The sequence below is a fragment of the Alligator mississippiensis genome, chromosome 2, assembly GCF_030867095.1.
Source record: "Alligator mississippiensis isolate rAllMis1 chromosome 2, rAllMis1, whole genome shotgun sequence".
Lineage (NCBI taxonomy): Eukaryota > Metazoa > Chordata > Crocodylia > Alligatoridae > Alligator > Alligator mississippiensis.
The window spans coordinates 128,960,483-128,978,701 of NC_081825.1; the positions used below are offsets into that span (position 1 = coordinate 128,960,483).

Genomic DNA, 18,219 nt, shown 5'->3' on the forward strand with positions numbered 1-18,219 from the left:
TGAGTTAGTCTTTTAGGTGCCACTCTATTCTGCCTGATCCTGACTGAACACACTCAATTCCCATTGAAGATTGGATGGAGAAAGCGCTCAGCACCTAACAGGAGTCTTTCAGTATCTCACAGGTCCTGAAGTCAGCAAGACTTGAAGATGCTCAAAACACTGCATGATGACCTTAATGCTGTTCCCATGAGTACCAATGGCAAAACCCACATGGTCTTCATGGTGCAGGGTTGACACTCAGCTGGTGATCTATCCCATTGGAGCTCCCTCATGCTATCAGCATGAGCTATGTTGTATTAACAGTGCTATCAGTGTATGCCTGGGAGCTCAAAGAAGCGTAATGGCTACTGTGTGGGGAGGATCCTGCTCTGCCCTTGTGACATAGGGTAATACCTATGAAGTACAATCTAGCCCTGTGTTTGTAAGCAGAATTCATACCTTACAAGCTGAGATTGTAAACAAGTCCAGCTCTGGCACTTTGCACTGACTGACTGACTAAATGGATCAGAGAGCTATACCACCTTCCTGCTACCCCCTCTCTTCTCTGCAGCCACACTGTACTTGGTGGAGTGAAGCATCCAAGCACTGACAGTCCTAATAAAGTCCCTGAGACTTCAAACCAGGCTTGAAATTAAGCAGATGAACATTCCTGAGTTTACATGCCTATCCTTCACCTCCTTGGTCAGCCCTAAAATGGAGATAATGAAGCTTCTTTACCTCACAAGCGTGTTAACAGGAATAATTAGTTAATATTTGCAAACTGTGTTGCAGATGAAAAGCCCTATAAAAATGTCAGAAACACTGTTGTTATGCAGATTCACTCAGCTACCTTTTCTGAACTAGGTGGGAGATTTATTCTGCTTTTATTTCTCAAGTATTCAGTTGCTTAAATCTTGCCTTTATGCTGCCAAGCAAGCATATAATGTGGATATTTAACTGTGGAAACACAACTGGCCTTTAGCTGGTATCAGAGAAGCAGGAAAGCCTGAGCCTTCTAAATGCTGACAGATTTGTCAGTATTGGAAGAAACAGATGGGATGGAATAGAAAAGATTAGAAAGGGGGAAATCTGAATCTTCTAGTTTGTAGTTAAAGAGAAGAGAAAAGATCCATTGTACATTTCCAGCAAAAAGTTTTCTTTTTCCTTGATGTAAAAAACATCAGCTGGTTTCATTCTGGCATAAGAATGCTTACACATGGGGACGTTTTTAATTGGTCACTTAAGCTTAAATTGGCTACACTATTATTATGCTAATTTAATTGTTTTCCCTTTCCAGGGACCTCAGGGGCCTCCAGGACAAAAGGTATAGTATAAACAACAATACTGTGAAAGTGATTATATTTCCTAGTGCTAAATTGCAAGCAAAAGAGGTGAACAGAATTAGCTACTGTACGTCACATAGAAGCAGTTACTTCAGTCTGTGAATTTTGTTTTCCCAAAATACAACTACATAATGTAAGATGTAAGATTTCTAATTTCCCCCACTATAGGAAGTTCAGGCAATGCCGAGCTGACTGTTTTCAATCTGTCTACTGAACTTGCAGGTTAAAAGGGCACTATAATATTCTCATTCAAGTACTGGTATAACTATGAAACCAAAGTTAAAACATTGTGAAAAGTGGGGGATAAAGTTTCAAATTGAATGCCTGTCCTTACTCAAGTAGATCAGTGCCATATGACCAAAAATTTGACCAAAGAAACAAAGGATGGAGGTGTTGCTGATAAATGGTGTTTGGTTGGTTGTATTCAGGTGGCCCACCGGTGTCTTCCTGTTTCCACGGTAACTTGAGAACTGATTTCCTGTAAATGCTTTCAGCATTATTTATACTCAGCAGAACTAACTGCTGTAGTTTGATGGAGTGAACCAAGGATTTATGGAGCTTCACGTTTAGAACAATACAAAATATATCAGTAATAAAACTAGTAGATGGCATTTTGCCAGCATCTCACCCAAATACCACAAAGGCCAAATTGTCTGAAAAGTGATTTCAAAAGATAAAAGGTGATGTAGAGAGCTTTTAATAAAGTTTGCTTAATACTTAAAAAGAAACTAAAGAATGAATAATTAGCATTATCACAGGTGGGAAAGTTATTGTCCTCCCATATTTCGATCTCTGAAACTATCACAAGCACAGCATTCTTTTGGCATCTGTTAAACCAAAACCTTTCAAACAAAATAAACTAAAAGCTATTGATATGAAAGGGCTTGTTTTAGCACTATTCAGAATGATGAGAGTTTTTTTCTTAAAGGCAGGGTAAATTCTTAAGATGGAAAGGAGAGGAGCATTGCATGTTTAGCACTGTCAGAGTGTGAAATTGTAAAGCTGCGCTTGTTCCCTTGTTGACAATATAAAAACCCTCCTTCTGACTTGGGAGGCACTTTATTACTAGCATGATAAACCTCAGTAAAAACCTTTGCATGATATTCTTTAAAAATCAAATACGTTTGCTTTATTAAGCATATGCAAAGTCAGCCCACTTTCAATCTGTTTTGTTCATGAAGTTTATCATCTTTTAGTCTCATAAGATAAAGGTGTGTAACAATATTGACAAAAGAAAGTTCCATAATAAAAGAAGAGTTTATGGACAGCCTGATGATGTAACTACCCTGTGAGCTTGTGCCTTTCCTCTCTTGCTTTTTGAGAGGAACAGTAAAGGCACTGACAGACATGCACTCCCTGCTGTAACTCATAGCGCTTTGCAGGAAGCGCCATGAGTTACAACGATCCCCTGGACCCAACAGATGTTTGTTGTTGGGTCCAGGGGGTTGGGGGATCAAACTGCAGTCTGGAGTAGCTGCATGTTTGCAGCCATTCTCCCTTAGGCCAGCCCACCCCCTTCCCAGACTATCTTCAGAATAGGGGGCGGTGGGGTAGAGATGAGAGGGAGCTTGGTCTGGAGCTTGCCCACCCTTCACTAGAGGGTGGGGCAGGTGTATTGAAGCCCTCCAAAAAAACAGGAGCCACCAAGATGGGGGGTGGGAGGCACTCCAATACACCTGCCCCACCCTCCAGCACAGGCTTGGCAAACCCCAGACCAAGCTCCTTCCCCTCCTTTCCCTCCGGTCTAATTCTGAAGACAGCACTGGGGGTTAGGCTGAGCTGCTGCAGCCCAACCCTGCTCCTAGCATGCACTGAGGGATGTTAATGAAGGTGCTTAGGTTTGCAGCGCTTTGATCTGAATCCTCATGTAATGAGGGTTCAGATTGTTGCACAATCAGACATTTTTAAAGCACTCTGCAGCAATGCACTTCTGTCAGTGCATGACTGTAGAGTGCTTCAGGGGCCAAATCACATGACAAACTGTCACTTCTGTCAGTGCTGTAAAAGTATATGAAAGTATTCACTGTTGGCCCTTATTCCTGGTTAGCATTCATGCTCTTGCATCAGGCAGCAAACAGGCTGATTCAAACAATGCTGCCAAGTCTGCAAACTCAGAGGTGTTTCCATGACCTTGGGACCTCACTTCATCAAGGACAGGTTGAAATACTAGTATGGTATTTCTAGATAAGGTTCTAGTGGCATGTGATATGGAAAGCAAAGTTTCTTAGTTCTGCACAGCTCTATGTTGAGTAGAGCTTGGGGCCTCCTCAGAATTCAAGATGCTCTTCCTTTAATTGCAGCCCTGTCTGGGGGCACAGGTTTCCACATACTCTTATTTAATCAGACTATTCCATCCATTTTTCTCATAATCCCATCTGTCCACCAGTGTTGGACATAATCCTTAATGGCTTCTTTGTCCCCTGACTTGTGCCATTGAGCTGAACCTCATAAGTGATATAAACATCTGACTGGAGGATAAAATACAGCACACTGATTCTTTTGTCTTGTATAGAGCAAACCTGGTTGAATGGCTTTATAGGGAGCCCCACATTTATTTGAAAGGGGGCTGGGCCACAGTTTGCCATGTCCTTGTTGATTCCTCCACTTTTCCCCCTTCATTTTAAAACAAGCCTGTTTCAACAGATATTTAGACCTTCTGATCCAGATTCATAATGTACTTAAAAATGAAAAATAAACTGATGGTTTCAATTTACTTTTGTACTGTAACTTGTGTGTGGGTTAAAAAAAAGGAGAGAAGAGAGGCTGCTATGTCAGTAGATACTATACTGATGCTTTCCTGTACCCCTGAGTGGTCACATAAAATCCATATTGACAGTTGTACAAAGAATAACAAAAAGACTGTGCATCAGAAAGAAGTTGGAATTTATGCTAAAGATTTGTAAAAAAAAAAAAAAAATCCCTCCAATGTTGCCATTAAATTCTTTCTTCACATCTGCTTCGTGTTTGATCTATAGTGGTTTTTAAAATTTTGACTACAGTAAGTGACACTGATGCTGTATAAAAAGATGGCTATGGTTTGCAAAGCCAGACTGAATTATTACTACTTATCCCTTAAAAGCACTAAAGATAGATCACTGCTACCAGTCATTGGATTTAAAGCTTGCCTCTCCATGTGAGCAGTTTTGATCACACAGGCACAAATACTAGATTTAGCAGAATCAGTCTTCATCTAGAGTGTTAAAAGGAATTGCATTTTAATTTCTTAATTCCTAGTGAGGCATTCACAACCTAGCAATATAATCATTGATTTGAACTTGGGTAATGAAGTAGAAGACACTGAATAACCCAGTAATTTATAAACCTGACATTAGGACACTTTTAATTAATGCAGAAGGTCAAGTGGGAAAGAGATAAAAAATTAACAAAAAATAGCACTAGTAGACAACCGTTGATGCTACTGGATCATGATGTATGCGTGAGAGGTCACCAGAACCTTCAATGCATATGCCTACGTAGGAGTATGGAGGAGTAGAGGATGCCCAGACCTTCCATCTACTCTTTAGGCCACTGATACAATATCCAAAGGCCAGACAAGTCTAGATATTCAGTGCCTCAGTGGCTGTAGCATGTCCAGGAGTCAAACCCAGGTCTTCTATGTGGCAGACAAGGATTCTACCACTGAACTGCAACAGCAGGTAAACAAAAAATACTATACTTAAAAAAATATATTGCACTTAGGACACACATGTTCAACATAATTCTTTAAAGTACTGTATTTCAGAGCTGAAATGTTTTAAAATTGCTTTGTTTGTTTAACTTGCTAAACTTAAATATATGGTTCCCACCAGGGGTCTCTTGGAGTGCCTGGTATTCCAGGAAAGGACGGACAAACGGTGAGTTCAATGGAAAATCTTTTAGTCTTCTTTTTTCAGCATTGAATCTGTTAAATTTACAGTCTGGCACTGAAGAAATAAATTAATATAATTCCAGAAGTCAATTACAGCTTGTCCACATTAGAAATGGAGCTATCAAAAGTGTGAGTTTTATTGAATTGTGTTAAAATGATGCAAAACATTGAAAAATCTTATTTTGGGGAAAGAGGACTAGGAGCAATGGCCTCAAACATAGTAGAGGAAAGTTAGGTAGGAGATTAGGAAGAGCCTTCTCACTGCGCGGGTAGTCAAGCATTGGAATAGGCTACCTATGGAGCTTGTGGAATCTCCATCTCTACACATTTTCAAGAGCGGGTTAGACAGGCTCTTGACTGGGATGGTTTAGTAGGGGGCTGGACTAGGAGTATGTACAGGAAGGTTAGGGGGGAAATCAGTCATGTTAAAAATGGCTACCTCATCTAACTTATTTCGCCCAGGTGCAGACCCTACACTTAGATCCCTAGTTAAGTCAATCTAAGTGCAACCTGTACAGACTTCAGGAAGGTTAGATTGGTCTAAAAATGGTTGACCCAATCAAAGTTAACTGTACCTTGGAGGTAGTCTAACTTCGATTGAGTCTGGCAAGACTGATCTAATTGAACTTCTGTACAGATCCCAGCATAGCCATGGGACTATGAAAGCCCAGCTGCTGGCCCCAGCCCTAAGTGGGGCTGCACTTTTCTTCCCCCTCCCCCCGGCACTGGGCTATTTTTAGTGCCCCCACCAGGCCCTTGCCCCACCTCTAGATGGACAACACCCCACTCCACCCCATAAACCAGCCAGCCCCCCTGAGCCTCCCAAACTCCCCCATCTCATAGGCCACTCCTGGTGCTAGTTTTATCAGCATTCACTGGTGCTGGGAGATGTGGAAGTAAGTCAGTGTGAGGGGAGGGGCAGGAAGGATCAGGGGAGGGTTGATTTGTGGGGGGGGCACTGTTCATCTAGGAAGGGTTGAGGGGCTAAAATTATACTCTGGTTCTGTGAGGCTAGAAAGCACCCCCCCCCAGCCTCCCCACAGACCTCGATAGCCCTCCTGATGCCATCAAACCCTCCCAGACCTCACCAACCCCTTTGCAGACCTCATTATCCTCCCCTGCCAGTCCCCCCCCCCAGTCCCCCATGGAACCCAATTACCCCCCCTGCAATCCCACCAAACCCTCCCAGCCTCCCAACCCCTCCCCGATGGACTATATTAGTTCCTCCAATCCTGCCTATGGACCCTGATTGCCCCCACAATCCCCTCACCCCCTCCACAGACCCTGCTTGTACCCTGCATCCCAATTTACCTTAGATCAAGTGGCCATTTTTAACTCTAACTAACATTTCCCTAATCTCCCCAAATGTCTTTACATACTATAGGTGAACACAGGAGGTTCCTTCTAGGTCTCCTTTCCTATGCTTCCCTACAAGTGATTTTTTTCTAGTTTAGGTTGATATGATTCCCTGGAGGTTTTTAAGGCACGGCTAGACAAAGCTTTGGCTGGGATGATCTAGTTGAGGATGGTCCTGCTTTGAGCAGGGTGTTGGATTAGATGACCTCCTGAGGTCCCTTCCAACCCTCATTTTCTATGATTCTATGATTGGAAACAGACCTAAGATAAACTGAAAGAAGCTGGTCTTAAAAAGGAATAAGAGTTCTATTCCAGGGATTTGCATGAGGATTTGCATGATTTTAATTGCATTGATTTAAAAAAACAAGCAAACTGTTAAGTTACGCCTGTGTAACTTTCTTATACATAAGTATTTAATTACCACATCTCACTTAGGGATCATTTTTACTTGTCCATTTCCTGTAATATATACTTGTCTGAATTGCCAGGTATAGATATGAAATATGTCAGAATGAGTGATTGTTTGGGTATAAAAGTATGCACAGATACTACATGGTTTTGCAAAGACAGATGAAGATTCTGTTCAGAAATACATTAATATCATTCAGAAAAGATAACAAGATAAATAAGTACAGTATAACATTTGTTGTTGGGTGCAAATAGAAAATTGTATTGGAGAGTTTGCTTTGATTTGCTGTTCATCTATAGCCAAACCCTGCAGTGCCCTGTTATGTTTTCTTACTAAGACCAAATTCTTACTGAAGTACAAGGGAACTTTGCTTGAATAAGGATTAACAAGGATCCCAGGATCTGGCTCATTAATTGAGAAGAGGTAACAAATCTTATAAACTTAAATTAGTTCAAATCATTTGGTATACCTATAACAGAATAACTAAGGGTGGGATGAGCGTGTCGGCATTCCTAGGCACAGACTTAGAGGGGGCACAAAAATGGCAGCTGTTTGCTGCTGTTGACCCAGCTGCCACTGCTGCCTAGGGTGCAAAAAATGTTTGTTACATCTCTAACAGAGCATGAAGTTTTGCAATCCTCTTACAATTAAATTACAACAAGAACAGGACGTAAGTTATTAGGCACACTAAAAAGAAATACAGAACCTGTAAGCTCATTTTAGAACCGAGTCCTGCAGAGCACAGTCTTACTTACATGAGTATTCCGATTAACAGGTCTGTTGTGTTCGTGCATTGTGCCCTGCGAGAGACCTATGAAATCAGAACTGAGAAGCAGTTCTCATTGAAGAGAAGCTTTTGTTGACTCTTTTTATACTTGGCTCTGTTTATAGTTTTAAGCTCTGCAACTGGGTTTTAGGAATAAATGCAAACTTTTCAGATGGAAATGTATAACTTCATCTATTCTATTCTCTACACCCAATAAAGATTGCAGTTTGTTTTTTTGTTCACATAGATTCATGCTATGATATAAAACAGTCCCATCTTTTTTTTCTGCTTGCACAGTTCCTAGTATGTTGGGCCAGTACTAGTAATAAATAATGTAGTTTCTAACATACAACGCACACCTTTCCCCCCAAAATTAGGGTGCTTGTCTTAAGTGAGAAATCTGATTTTCTTCCCAGGATAGAAGCACTCTGCTTTAATTGCTGCTTCACAATGCAGCAGCTGTGGTATTACTATTCAGGTAGCTGAGGGAATCTATTGACTTCGGGGCTCATTGTTCTTCGCTCCACAGATGTCTCCCCTTTTTAATGCTCTCAATGTTCCACTAATCAAGCTAATCTTCCTTAGGGCAGTTTTGCTGTCTGCTAGCTGCTCCTGGTCATGCTTCTCTTATATTGTAGCCCTGGAGATTCTTTAGTTGTTTTCAAAATCATAGATCCAGCCATGGGGACCAGTCTTCAGAAGCAGCTAGGCTTCCAGCTTTAGTTAAGCAGGAAAGGGAGGGTGGGTCATCTGAAGATTAGACTGTCTTTCTGATCTATGCAGCCGTAAGTGGGAAAATCTTTTTTCTTCATTCTGCCTTTCAAAAACAAGATGCATATTTTATTCCAAGGGATATAATAATGTGGTAAGAGGAATTTTTTTAAAAAAATGAGATTAATCTGGGGGAAAAAGAAGGTACACCATCACACGCAATTATTCAGTGGTGGGGGGGGGGAGATGACACAATTTAACTAATGGCACTAATGAAGTAAAATTCATAGTCCCATCACTCAGGTGAGAAAGACAGCCTCCTACTGAAAAGGCACAAATGTTTCATATCCTCATTAAGTTCTGTTGGCAGAGCAGGGTGGACGTGTTTACATAGTATGCCTACTCTGGCTCTGGATGGTACTCTGTTGTTCCCTAATATTCATACCACTAATATTCCATACCACACAGGCACTAATATTCATACCATGTTCCACAAATACTTGCAGGAAATACCAAAAGTAAAAATTATAATTGATTCACTAAAGGATGATGAATCGGTGTGTATAAAAATAAGCCCTAAAGAATTAATGACATTTTTAGGAATGTATTTTACTTGCATTTTTCTTAATAAAAGAAATACATTATGTACAATATTAGGGCCTGTCTAATACTGTACATTATGTATCTCTTTTATTAGGAAAAATGCAAATAATTTAGTGCTAGTAAAACGTGAACCTAACATCACTTTAATATTAAAAAAGACAAAACAAATGATTGTGTCATCCATGAAACAGCAAAAGAGAGAGCATTTTGGAATTAGCATATATAAGGCCTAAGAAATGTTAAACAAAATACTATAGGCCAATTTTATAATGAAGCCTTATCTTTCACTTTTGCTATTTTGTGGTTAAAGGTCACAATTCAAACACAGGTTTTAAGTGCAGTCAATTGTAGCCCTAGGTGTAAACACTAAGTATGGGTACTTTATTTGGACATTCAGTGGTGTTTGTGTCCACCAAGCAAGTAATCTGGCTTTGAAATGTTATCTTTGTGTCCATTAGTGTACCTGTAAAGTTAATGAGCCCAGTTTTAAAGATTTGAGAGGATGAGGCAGTTCTAGAGACTTAAGAGAACAAGACAAGAGATAATGATGGGAAAGGGCAGCATAATGATCACTAGGTTCGCTGAATACAGGTATACGTGAATGAGAAAAACTATACAACAGGTTTTTTTCTGAAGCAGAAAGCTAACTCCACAGACAGTTTGTCTTTCTCTAGCTAACAGCTACTACCTAACTGAGGGATTATTTCCCAATTCCCAATTCTTCTAGATTAGGGAGTATCTCTAAATTTTAAATTTTGTCACTTTAGACGAGACAAAATGTGATCTCAAACAGGTTGAAGTGTATTTAGTTGATAATTCGCTTTTTGTAGAAGATTTTCATTATAAATGGCTTGATCCCTCAAACTCACCCAAGTAAGTAGTCTTTACTCCCAAGAGAAAACCCACTGACTTCAACAGTCTACTGAAATGGATAAGAATTTGCAAAATAGGATTAGGTCGATCTAAATGCCCATCTGTGCAGATGTTCAGGCAGGGTTTAAATTGCTCAAAGAGGCAGGCCTGATCTAAATTTTTACCTGAAGAGATTAACTAATTTAGCTTGGGAATGGGTTAACCTGATCTATTCAGCACCTGTATGCATTTGAAGTGCAGGTGTGGGGCTGGGAAAAACCAGCTGCTCACCCCAGCCCTGGGGCTATGCCATTCCTAACCCTCCAACCCTGACTGGGCTATTTTTAGCCATTTCACCCATCTACCTCTGGCTGGACAATCCCCCTCCTCCCCCCCCCCCGATCTGTGGAACCCCCCTTGAGACCCATCCAACCCCCTTATGGACCCACTAGCTCTGCCTCTGATCCTGCCCCATACCCCACATTGAGTTGCTTATACCAGATTCCCTGCATGGCTTCTGGGAGTGCCGCTCCCCATCTATGTGCATGAGCCTTGAAGTAAGCCACATGAATGTAGACTGTGTGCAGTGACTGGCTGTACACTGAACAAATATATCCTTTACTGCAGTGTACTTTTGCAATGTCTAAATCTGCTTTCTGCAAATTACCTGAACTGTGAGCTGTTCTTTTTTATAAACAAAATAGAAATAGGTGCCATGAAGAGAAAAATTCTGACAGGTCCTTACAAGCTGTACATCAAATTACATTTATACTGTGGTTCAGAAACAGATCCTGGCATTTTTAATTCATAGTTTTATGCTTTAATTTATTTCAGTATCTATAGCAGCTAAACCATTTTCCAAGGCACAACTTGAAGACAGTGATTATCTGAGGACTCTTCTGTGATTATCAATTTCCATAAATGTTTCAGCACCCAATTTAACTTGAGTATTTTGCTTTTTGACCTCAGAGAGAAAATATAGGCATTAGTAAACCAAAGAACTTGCAAAGATAAACAAGTCAAAAATAAAATGTAGAGAAAATTATTTCAATTGTGCTACAGCTGGTTGTAAAGGGCTCTTGACTAGTACATGTTGTTTTTTTCATGAAAAGAAAATCCACTGCTTTCATGTAGCACAAATATGACATAGGTTGTATGTTGAGACCTCGCTTAAATAATTAATAAGGTCTATTTGTTTGGGAATACATGAGAGGGAATATCATAAACTAAATTAAAATATAATTTATCTTAAGAGGTTTATAACATACCATATAAAGTATAGCATAAGGTCCCATCCCAGCAAGACCCCTCTGCAGGGGGATCTCTGAACTCATTTTTTGCTGCCAAAAAGTTAATTCTTTCAGGGTGTGCATGGAAGTTAAATTTTTGGCATGTTGAGGCCCCCTTAAAACACTCTATAGCCATAACTCAACAAATGTTCATGGCTGCAAAGTGCTTTTAAATTGGCTGATTGCTCAAAAATTTAACCCTCATCTGAATTAGTATGAGATCGGGGCATTCTAGGGCAGAGTGCCTTAAGGAACTTGTGTACAGGTTCCCTGCAAGGGTTTGTTTTCCGTGATTTTGCCCATATCCCATGCAGCTTTGCAGGGCTAGACTGATTCTCGCACATGTGAACACAAGCATTGCCATGTCCTGCCCCTGGGGCTGTCACAGAGAGCAAACAAAAAACCTCTCTCTTCCCTGTGCAGCCAGGCAGGGAGGAAGGGAGCCCTCAGCTACACCTCCTGGGGTCTTGGGGAAAGCTGAGCTGGGCCCGTGCAACAGGGGACCCTTCCTCCCCCACCCCCTGGTTGAGCATCTTGACAGTGGCATCCTCATGGCTGTCACACTTGGGGGGGAATGGAGGCCCCGTGCCCTCACAGGTCTTGCCTGGCTCCTCCCAAGACCCCAGCAGGGGTAGCTGGGCTGGGCTGCCAGGCAGTGGGGCTCGGTTCCCATCCCAGCTCTGGGTGCAGCAGCCACAAGGTTGTCACTGTAAAGATACTCACATGGAAGAAGGGAGACCCTCCACTGTGCAGGCCCAGCCAAGCTCCTCCCAGACCCCAGTTGGGGTAGTTTCCAGCTCCAGTCTCCAGGGGTGGAGACCCCCAGTCACTGCTCTCCATTGCCAGCTGGCAGGGAGGGTAGAGCTGTGGAGAGCTCCACTACCTGCTGGCCTGGGCCAGTGCAGGCAGGATCCGAGCCCTCCCCCACAACAGGTGAACACCTGTTGGGTTCAGTGGTGCCCTAATTCATGGCATTTTGCATAAAGTGCCATAGTTAGGATACCTCCCCAACAGGCTGCTTAAGCCTCAGATGATATGCAAAGCCACAAATTCTCTTAGATGCAGTGAACTGTTATGCAGGAAGATGTTGCTGAATAAAAACTGGAATAATAATTTCCACGTCAAACTTAATTTTTCCATTGTCCAGCTCTGGCTTCTCCTCCTCCATAGGCTCAAACTATTGTTACAGCCTTTTGAGAAATATTTTTTTACACTTTAGTAACTAATCTGTATCAATTAAAATTGGAGCATGATGTGGGCTGTTTGCTGTAGATCTGGGCAGCAACCTTATAGATTTAGTGTGATTTGCAGAATAGGCTCACATGTGTAATGCTAATCAACTACTGTGAGAAGGCACATGGTTAAAAGGCTTAGAAAAGTTTTATAGGTTTCTAATGAGGGAATTCTCCCTGCCAAACAATTTCTGATAGCAAGAGGCACTGATACAGTTAATATTTTTTCTTTACTTTGTTAGTCAATGGCCTTAAGCACATTCTGAAAGTCCAATAATGTACTCAAGTTCTTTTCTAAATTTTACTCATCTGTAGCAATGCCCTGAGCAGCAAAAAGTCAGCAAAGCAGTTACTTTTTTTCTTAGCATAAGAAATGAACATACAAATAGGTAATCTCAGTCATACAAGGTTTCTCCATATTCTTCCTTTTTTCCTGTTACAGTATTTCTTTAATCAGAGTAATGGAATATGGGAGATGGTTGACAATTTTGACCAATAGGTCTGGGAATTAAATCACAAGTTCAGAGTGTACATAGAATCATTTTCCAGTCCCTTAACACATAAACCACTTATTCTAGACAACCACTGACTGCAAAATGAAGTGTTATATTACATGATCCATATGCTGTCTCATGGTAGTGCTAAACTAAGAGATTTCATTGTGTTAAAAATAGTGGCAAGTAACTCCCCCCAAAAACTCCCATATATACTGTATTATTTATGAAAGACCAAAGCCAATGAAACGTTACAGAGTTCTTACAAGACTATCTACTGTTCTTGTGTGATGCACAGATTAAGAGGAATATGTGAAATTTTACTTGCTGCCCTATTGGGAATGTCAGTAAGGAAGGACCATATAACAATGTCTACTGCCAGGTCCATTGTGTCTGAGATGGTCACAGTGCCTCTGAGAGGGTGCAGCTCTAAATAGGACCTCCTCTTCCTTTTTTCAGAGCACAGCATGCATTCCTCTCACTGTTGGCTATGCTGTCCTAGCTAATAGATATAACCCCATACTTGTCTCCCACCATTGGAGAATCTAGTAGTAGCAGTAGCACAAGCCTGCCTGGGAAACAGCGCAAGGACTATGCTTAGTGTCTGCATGGAAACACAAGGGGTAGGAATGCACTGTTGTCATTTAGACATACAGGATGCATCTACTTTACTTCAGAGCTAACTAATTAGTTCTGTAGTAAGGCATCACCATCTACATGTGTGCCTGTATTAGGGTGCCATAAATTATTTAACTCCATTGTAGGATAGTACTTTCTGGGACAAATACTATCCTACAGTGGAGTAGTTACGTGCACTGAAATGCACATGTACACAGTAACCAGAAATGTCTGGGCATGAGGATGCTACATTGCGGGAGCTACCTGCTGGCTGAGCCCAGGGAGAGCAGTCCCAGGCTGGCAGGCTGACCCCCCCCAGACCTCCTGCCAGCTGGGGCTGCTTAGACCCAGCTCAGCATGCTGCAGTCCCAGGCACACATGTAAACACTACTCCTGGAAGTAATAAAGTCTGGCACAAACTGTACCAAAGTTTATTGCTATGTGCTAATTGCATGTGTAGATGCACCTACAGTATACAACCTCATTACAGGCAACCCCCGCTTAGCAATCTTAATTGGTTCCTGAAAAACTGAGCATTAAGTGAAACGAGCGTTAAGAGAAACTGAAAGTTTTTGACGACCCAAGATGGCGACTGCAAGTGTTTTTAATGACCCAAGATGGTGCCTGTGAGTGTTATAAGGAAATTTGCTGAGTGCTAAGTGGAATCAGGTATCAATTTAAAATTAGCATTATAGTGAAATAGCGTTAAACAAAACAGCATTAAGCGGGGGTTGCCTGTATAATAAAACCACCCAGTACCAGAAAAAAAGTTCACTGAAAGAAGGTGCTTGCTATAGTAGGGTAAGTCCATTTGCTGCATCATAACTGAAAATAATTGGTTCCTGCTGTTAGGATGGTTACAAGTGGGGGTTTGTTATAAATGGGGGTCCTTATAATGAAGTTGCCCTGTTCTCTGTCCTGAGATCACTAGGCGGAAAATGACTCCAAGGCATTCTTGAAAAGTTCAGATATTACAGGGATCTGATCTAAATCTGGTATTCCACATGCAAATGTTATTGGGGCAGAGCTCCCATGGCTGCAACAAGTCGAAAGGAATTTTGAAGCCTTTTCCTAAGGAAGGAATGCAATATGTTTGCCTGAAGGAATAGACTGAAGTACATGACTTGAGCCATGTAATTCTCATAAGTTTTCAATGAGACTCTACCTCCAGTACATAAATCCTCCCCTCTTCACCTCCTACATAGGGTAGACCCTCATTTTTATTTATGCATTCCTTAAGGGTCTTTGAAGGATGTAGTGAGAGCAAAATGTGTGGTCAGTGTAGATCATTTCACTTTAAATGGCTTTAATAGGTAACTATAACAGTTTGACAAACCCTGAAAGATTTTTCTTATTTTTAATATGCCCAGTGATTTAGAGTCAGTGCATGTGCAGATTTATTATTGCCCTTTTGCATGCTTATTTAATATTACTATAGTTTATGTGCATTTCCCCTTCACTACTATTTATCACACAGGACATTATTCCACAGGTATTATCTTTGTACTTTAAAGAAGGGTTTTTTGCAGGGGGAGGGGAAGTTAAAATTATGTTGCATATACTGGCATTTATTGAAAGAAGAAAGACAAAAGAAGGAAACATGATTGAGTATAGTTCACAAATTCTCAGACGAGTTTGTGGACCAGCTGAGCCTTGTTGAAGAGTCTTTTCACTTCATTTCACCTGGTGAGTGGGCCAGGAGAGATTTCTGGTGCTTAAAAAAACAATTTTAAGTTCCTTTTGAGGAGGAGGGGGGAAGTGAAGGTTGAAAAGCAAGTTGAAAGGAGGTAATTCAACCCTGGCTTGAAATGAAAACTCACAGTAACGTGTCTGAGAAAGCACTTCTCCCCTCCTGTTCTCATTTATATATTTTACAGTAAAATTAGACTGGATTAGGTTGTGGGGGCCTCTTATATTTCCTCATCCTTAAAATTAATTACATTTTAGTGAGTGAAAAATATAGCCACAATGACAAACTTTTCCTCTCAGAGGGAGGGAAAAAATCAGCCAGCTGGAACAAGAACTACGCATCCCATAAAACTATGCTGTCATGCAACAGTCTGGATTCTCTCTTACTGTTTTTACCCTCTCAATTCGTTTTCTTTTAAATTAAACATGCATAATGAAAACTAGGCTAGCTACCCACCTCCGTTTTGACTGCTCAATTCTCATTTTAGGACCTAAACCTGTACGGCAGCTAGTACTTCCTGCAAGGTAGAACATGTCAGTTCCCTTTGGCTCCTTTGACATGTCTTCCCTATGGGTTATATGAATTTAAAACCGTGCCAATATACATTTGGGGTCTTGTGCAATATCGTCACGCTACGAGAGCTGAATCGTGGCTAACAGTATGCATACCTCAAACTGAATCAAATTCAGGCTCAGATAAACATTCAGAAATTCAAATCTGTCAGGCCACCCCTATTATCATAATATCCGAGTGAACCACCAGCATAAATAAGGGTAACCTTACTATATTCCCATGTTGGGAAATGTTATCATCATTTGTAAGGAAACGGGGATACATAGAAACTAATTGACTTGCCCAAGGTCACATAGGAAGTCTGTGACAGAACAAGGACTGGAACTCAAGCATTCCATTGCCTTGACTAGAAGAGCACACTTCCTTTTCCCCTCTGGCTATTTCTAGCCTTTCTAGTTTGGTCATTTATTTGCAACTGGGACTTGGAAAGAATGTCCAAACGTTTCAGAATCTTAAACCTTTTTTGGAACCTTTGTCAGAAGTTTTGATAAAGCTGTGATGATAAGACACCAGTGTGTTACATCGGCACTAAGCATAAACAAGTCATTTTGGACAATACTACTATTGCCCAAAATGACTTGTTTGTGCTTAGTGCCAATGTAATGCAATATCATCACAACTTACTGATAAAACAGTTTTCTTTGACAGTGGCAATTGTGTGATCTCTGTAGCATCTAAAAGTAGCCAAATTTGTTAGGATGTTGCTGCTGATAGTGAACCAAAGTGCAAAGTCTCACATCAGGGCACTTGGGGTTAACGTGTGGAACTTCAATTAGTGTTAATGGCAGATAGACGGCCAGAAGCCGGATTCTGCAACACGTGAAACCCTCCTCCATTACTGACAGCCACAAGATATTTCAACATATTTGTGCGTTTGAAAACTCCTTCTCATGATTGTGCTAATGAAGGCCCTGGAGTTTCTGTATAGTATATTATTTTAGGCAACCATCAATCCTCTGGATCATGGTGTACATGTAAGAGGTCTAATCAGTTGCCTAATGAATCCACATGTTGTATATAAACAAAAACAAAACCCCAGTATGTCAGCAACAATAATTCTCTGTGTAAGTGATCAGCAGATAAATTACTGGAGCATTTACTCTCTTGCTGAGTAGAGCTGGGTGATTTCTTTTCAGCAAATGGTAAATTAGCTGGAAAACACGAATTGTATAGTCCTCAAAGTATTTGGGAATTCAGATTGAATTTACTGAATAATTTTTTCTGGAAAAAAATTGGCGGTGGAGAAGGGGTGGGGCAGACTCACAAAAATTTCTAGGTCAGTGATGATTTCCCTATTTCACCTAATAGTCCAAGGATTAGAGTAACCAGCCAGGAAGATGGAGCCAAAGTTCCTTTTTTTCATAAGAGCATTTCACCTCACAGCTGCCTTCTCCGCAGGAGTATGCCCTAAGAATCTTTAGGGGTGGATGCTGTTAGTCCCTCCTGGTGACTGTTTCACTTGTTTGAATAATTAAAAAATCTCTGGCTAAGGGGTGGGATCTGGATGTCTCACTTCTGAGATGAGCATCCTAAAAACATTGGACTAAAGAGTCATTCTCACTCCCCTGTTCTCTGTCCTGAAGCAAACAGAATGTCTTGTAGGAGGAGTTGAGTGAAGCACACTGAAGAATACCCTATAGCTTTGCAGAGGGGAGGCTTGCACAATGGTTAGAACACCCAAGCTCAAGTATACTTCCTATTTGTTTCAGCCTCCTGATTAGGAGATTCTTCTGTGAGGTAGAAATGCAGATTAAAATTCCCTCAGGTATGGGAGAAAACTGAAGTAGTGTGTTCAACAACCTTCATGAGTGCTTTAACCCTCTTGACATACAAAATACTAGAACTCTTGGTTCCAAAACGATACCTTTTATTAGACCAACTGGAAAATGGCAAGAAAATTGTCCTTTTCTGCAAGCTTTCGGGATCAAAGTCCCTTCGTCAGGCTCTGGGAAAAGTGTAGATGGTACAAGATGGTAAAAAGTCCCCACAGGTAGGAAATAAACTTCATTTTTGCACACAGAGAGATGAAACATGGAAGATGCCGAATTTCAGCCAATTTTGGATTTTAAACTTCATTGCAGAACTACAAGGAAGTTTTTTTACCTCCCTGCCTCCCATCCGATACTTTCAGGGAAGGAATTCTACCTGATCAACACACAACAAGCTACTCAACACACCTCACAAAGACACTCTCATGGACCCAGAGGAACAGACTTCCATCTTCAGCTCTCTCTGTGCAAAAATGAAGTTTATTTCCTACCTGTGGGGACTTTTTACCATCTTGTACCATCTACACTTTTCCCAGAGCCTGACGAAGGGACTTTGATCCCGAAAGCTTGCAGAAAAGGACAATTTTCTTTCCATTTTCCAGTTGGTCTAATAAAAGGTATCATTTTGGAACCAAGAGTTCTAGTTTTTTGTATGTCTTTTTGTCTC

General features: G+C 41.0%; 1 protein-coding gene across 1 annotated transcript in view; it reads left to right on the forward strand.

Moving 5' to 3' along the window:
• Positions 1–18,219, forward strand: part of LOC106737487 (collagen alpha-1(XXV) chain) — a 255,493-nt gene that overhangs the window by 135,091 nt on the left and 102,183 nt on the right. The window contains exons 10-11 of the mRNA XM_059722126.1: positions 1,277–1,303; positions 5,132–5,176. Coding sequence (XP_059578109.1) covers positions 1,277–1,303; positions 5,132–5,176 — 72 coding nt within the window. The remainder of the gene's footprint in view (positions 1–1,276; positions 1,304–5,131; positions 5,177–18,219) is intronic.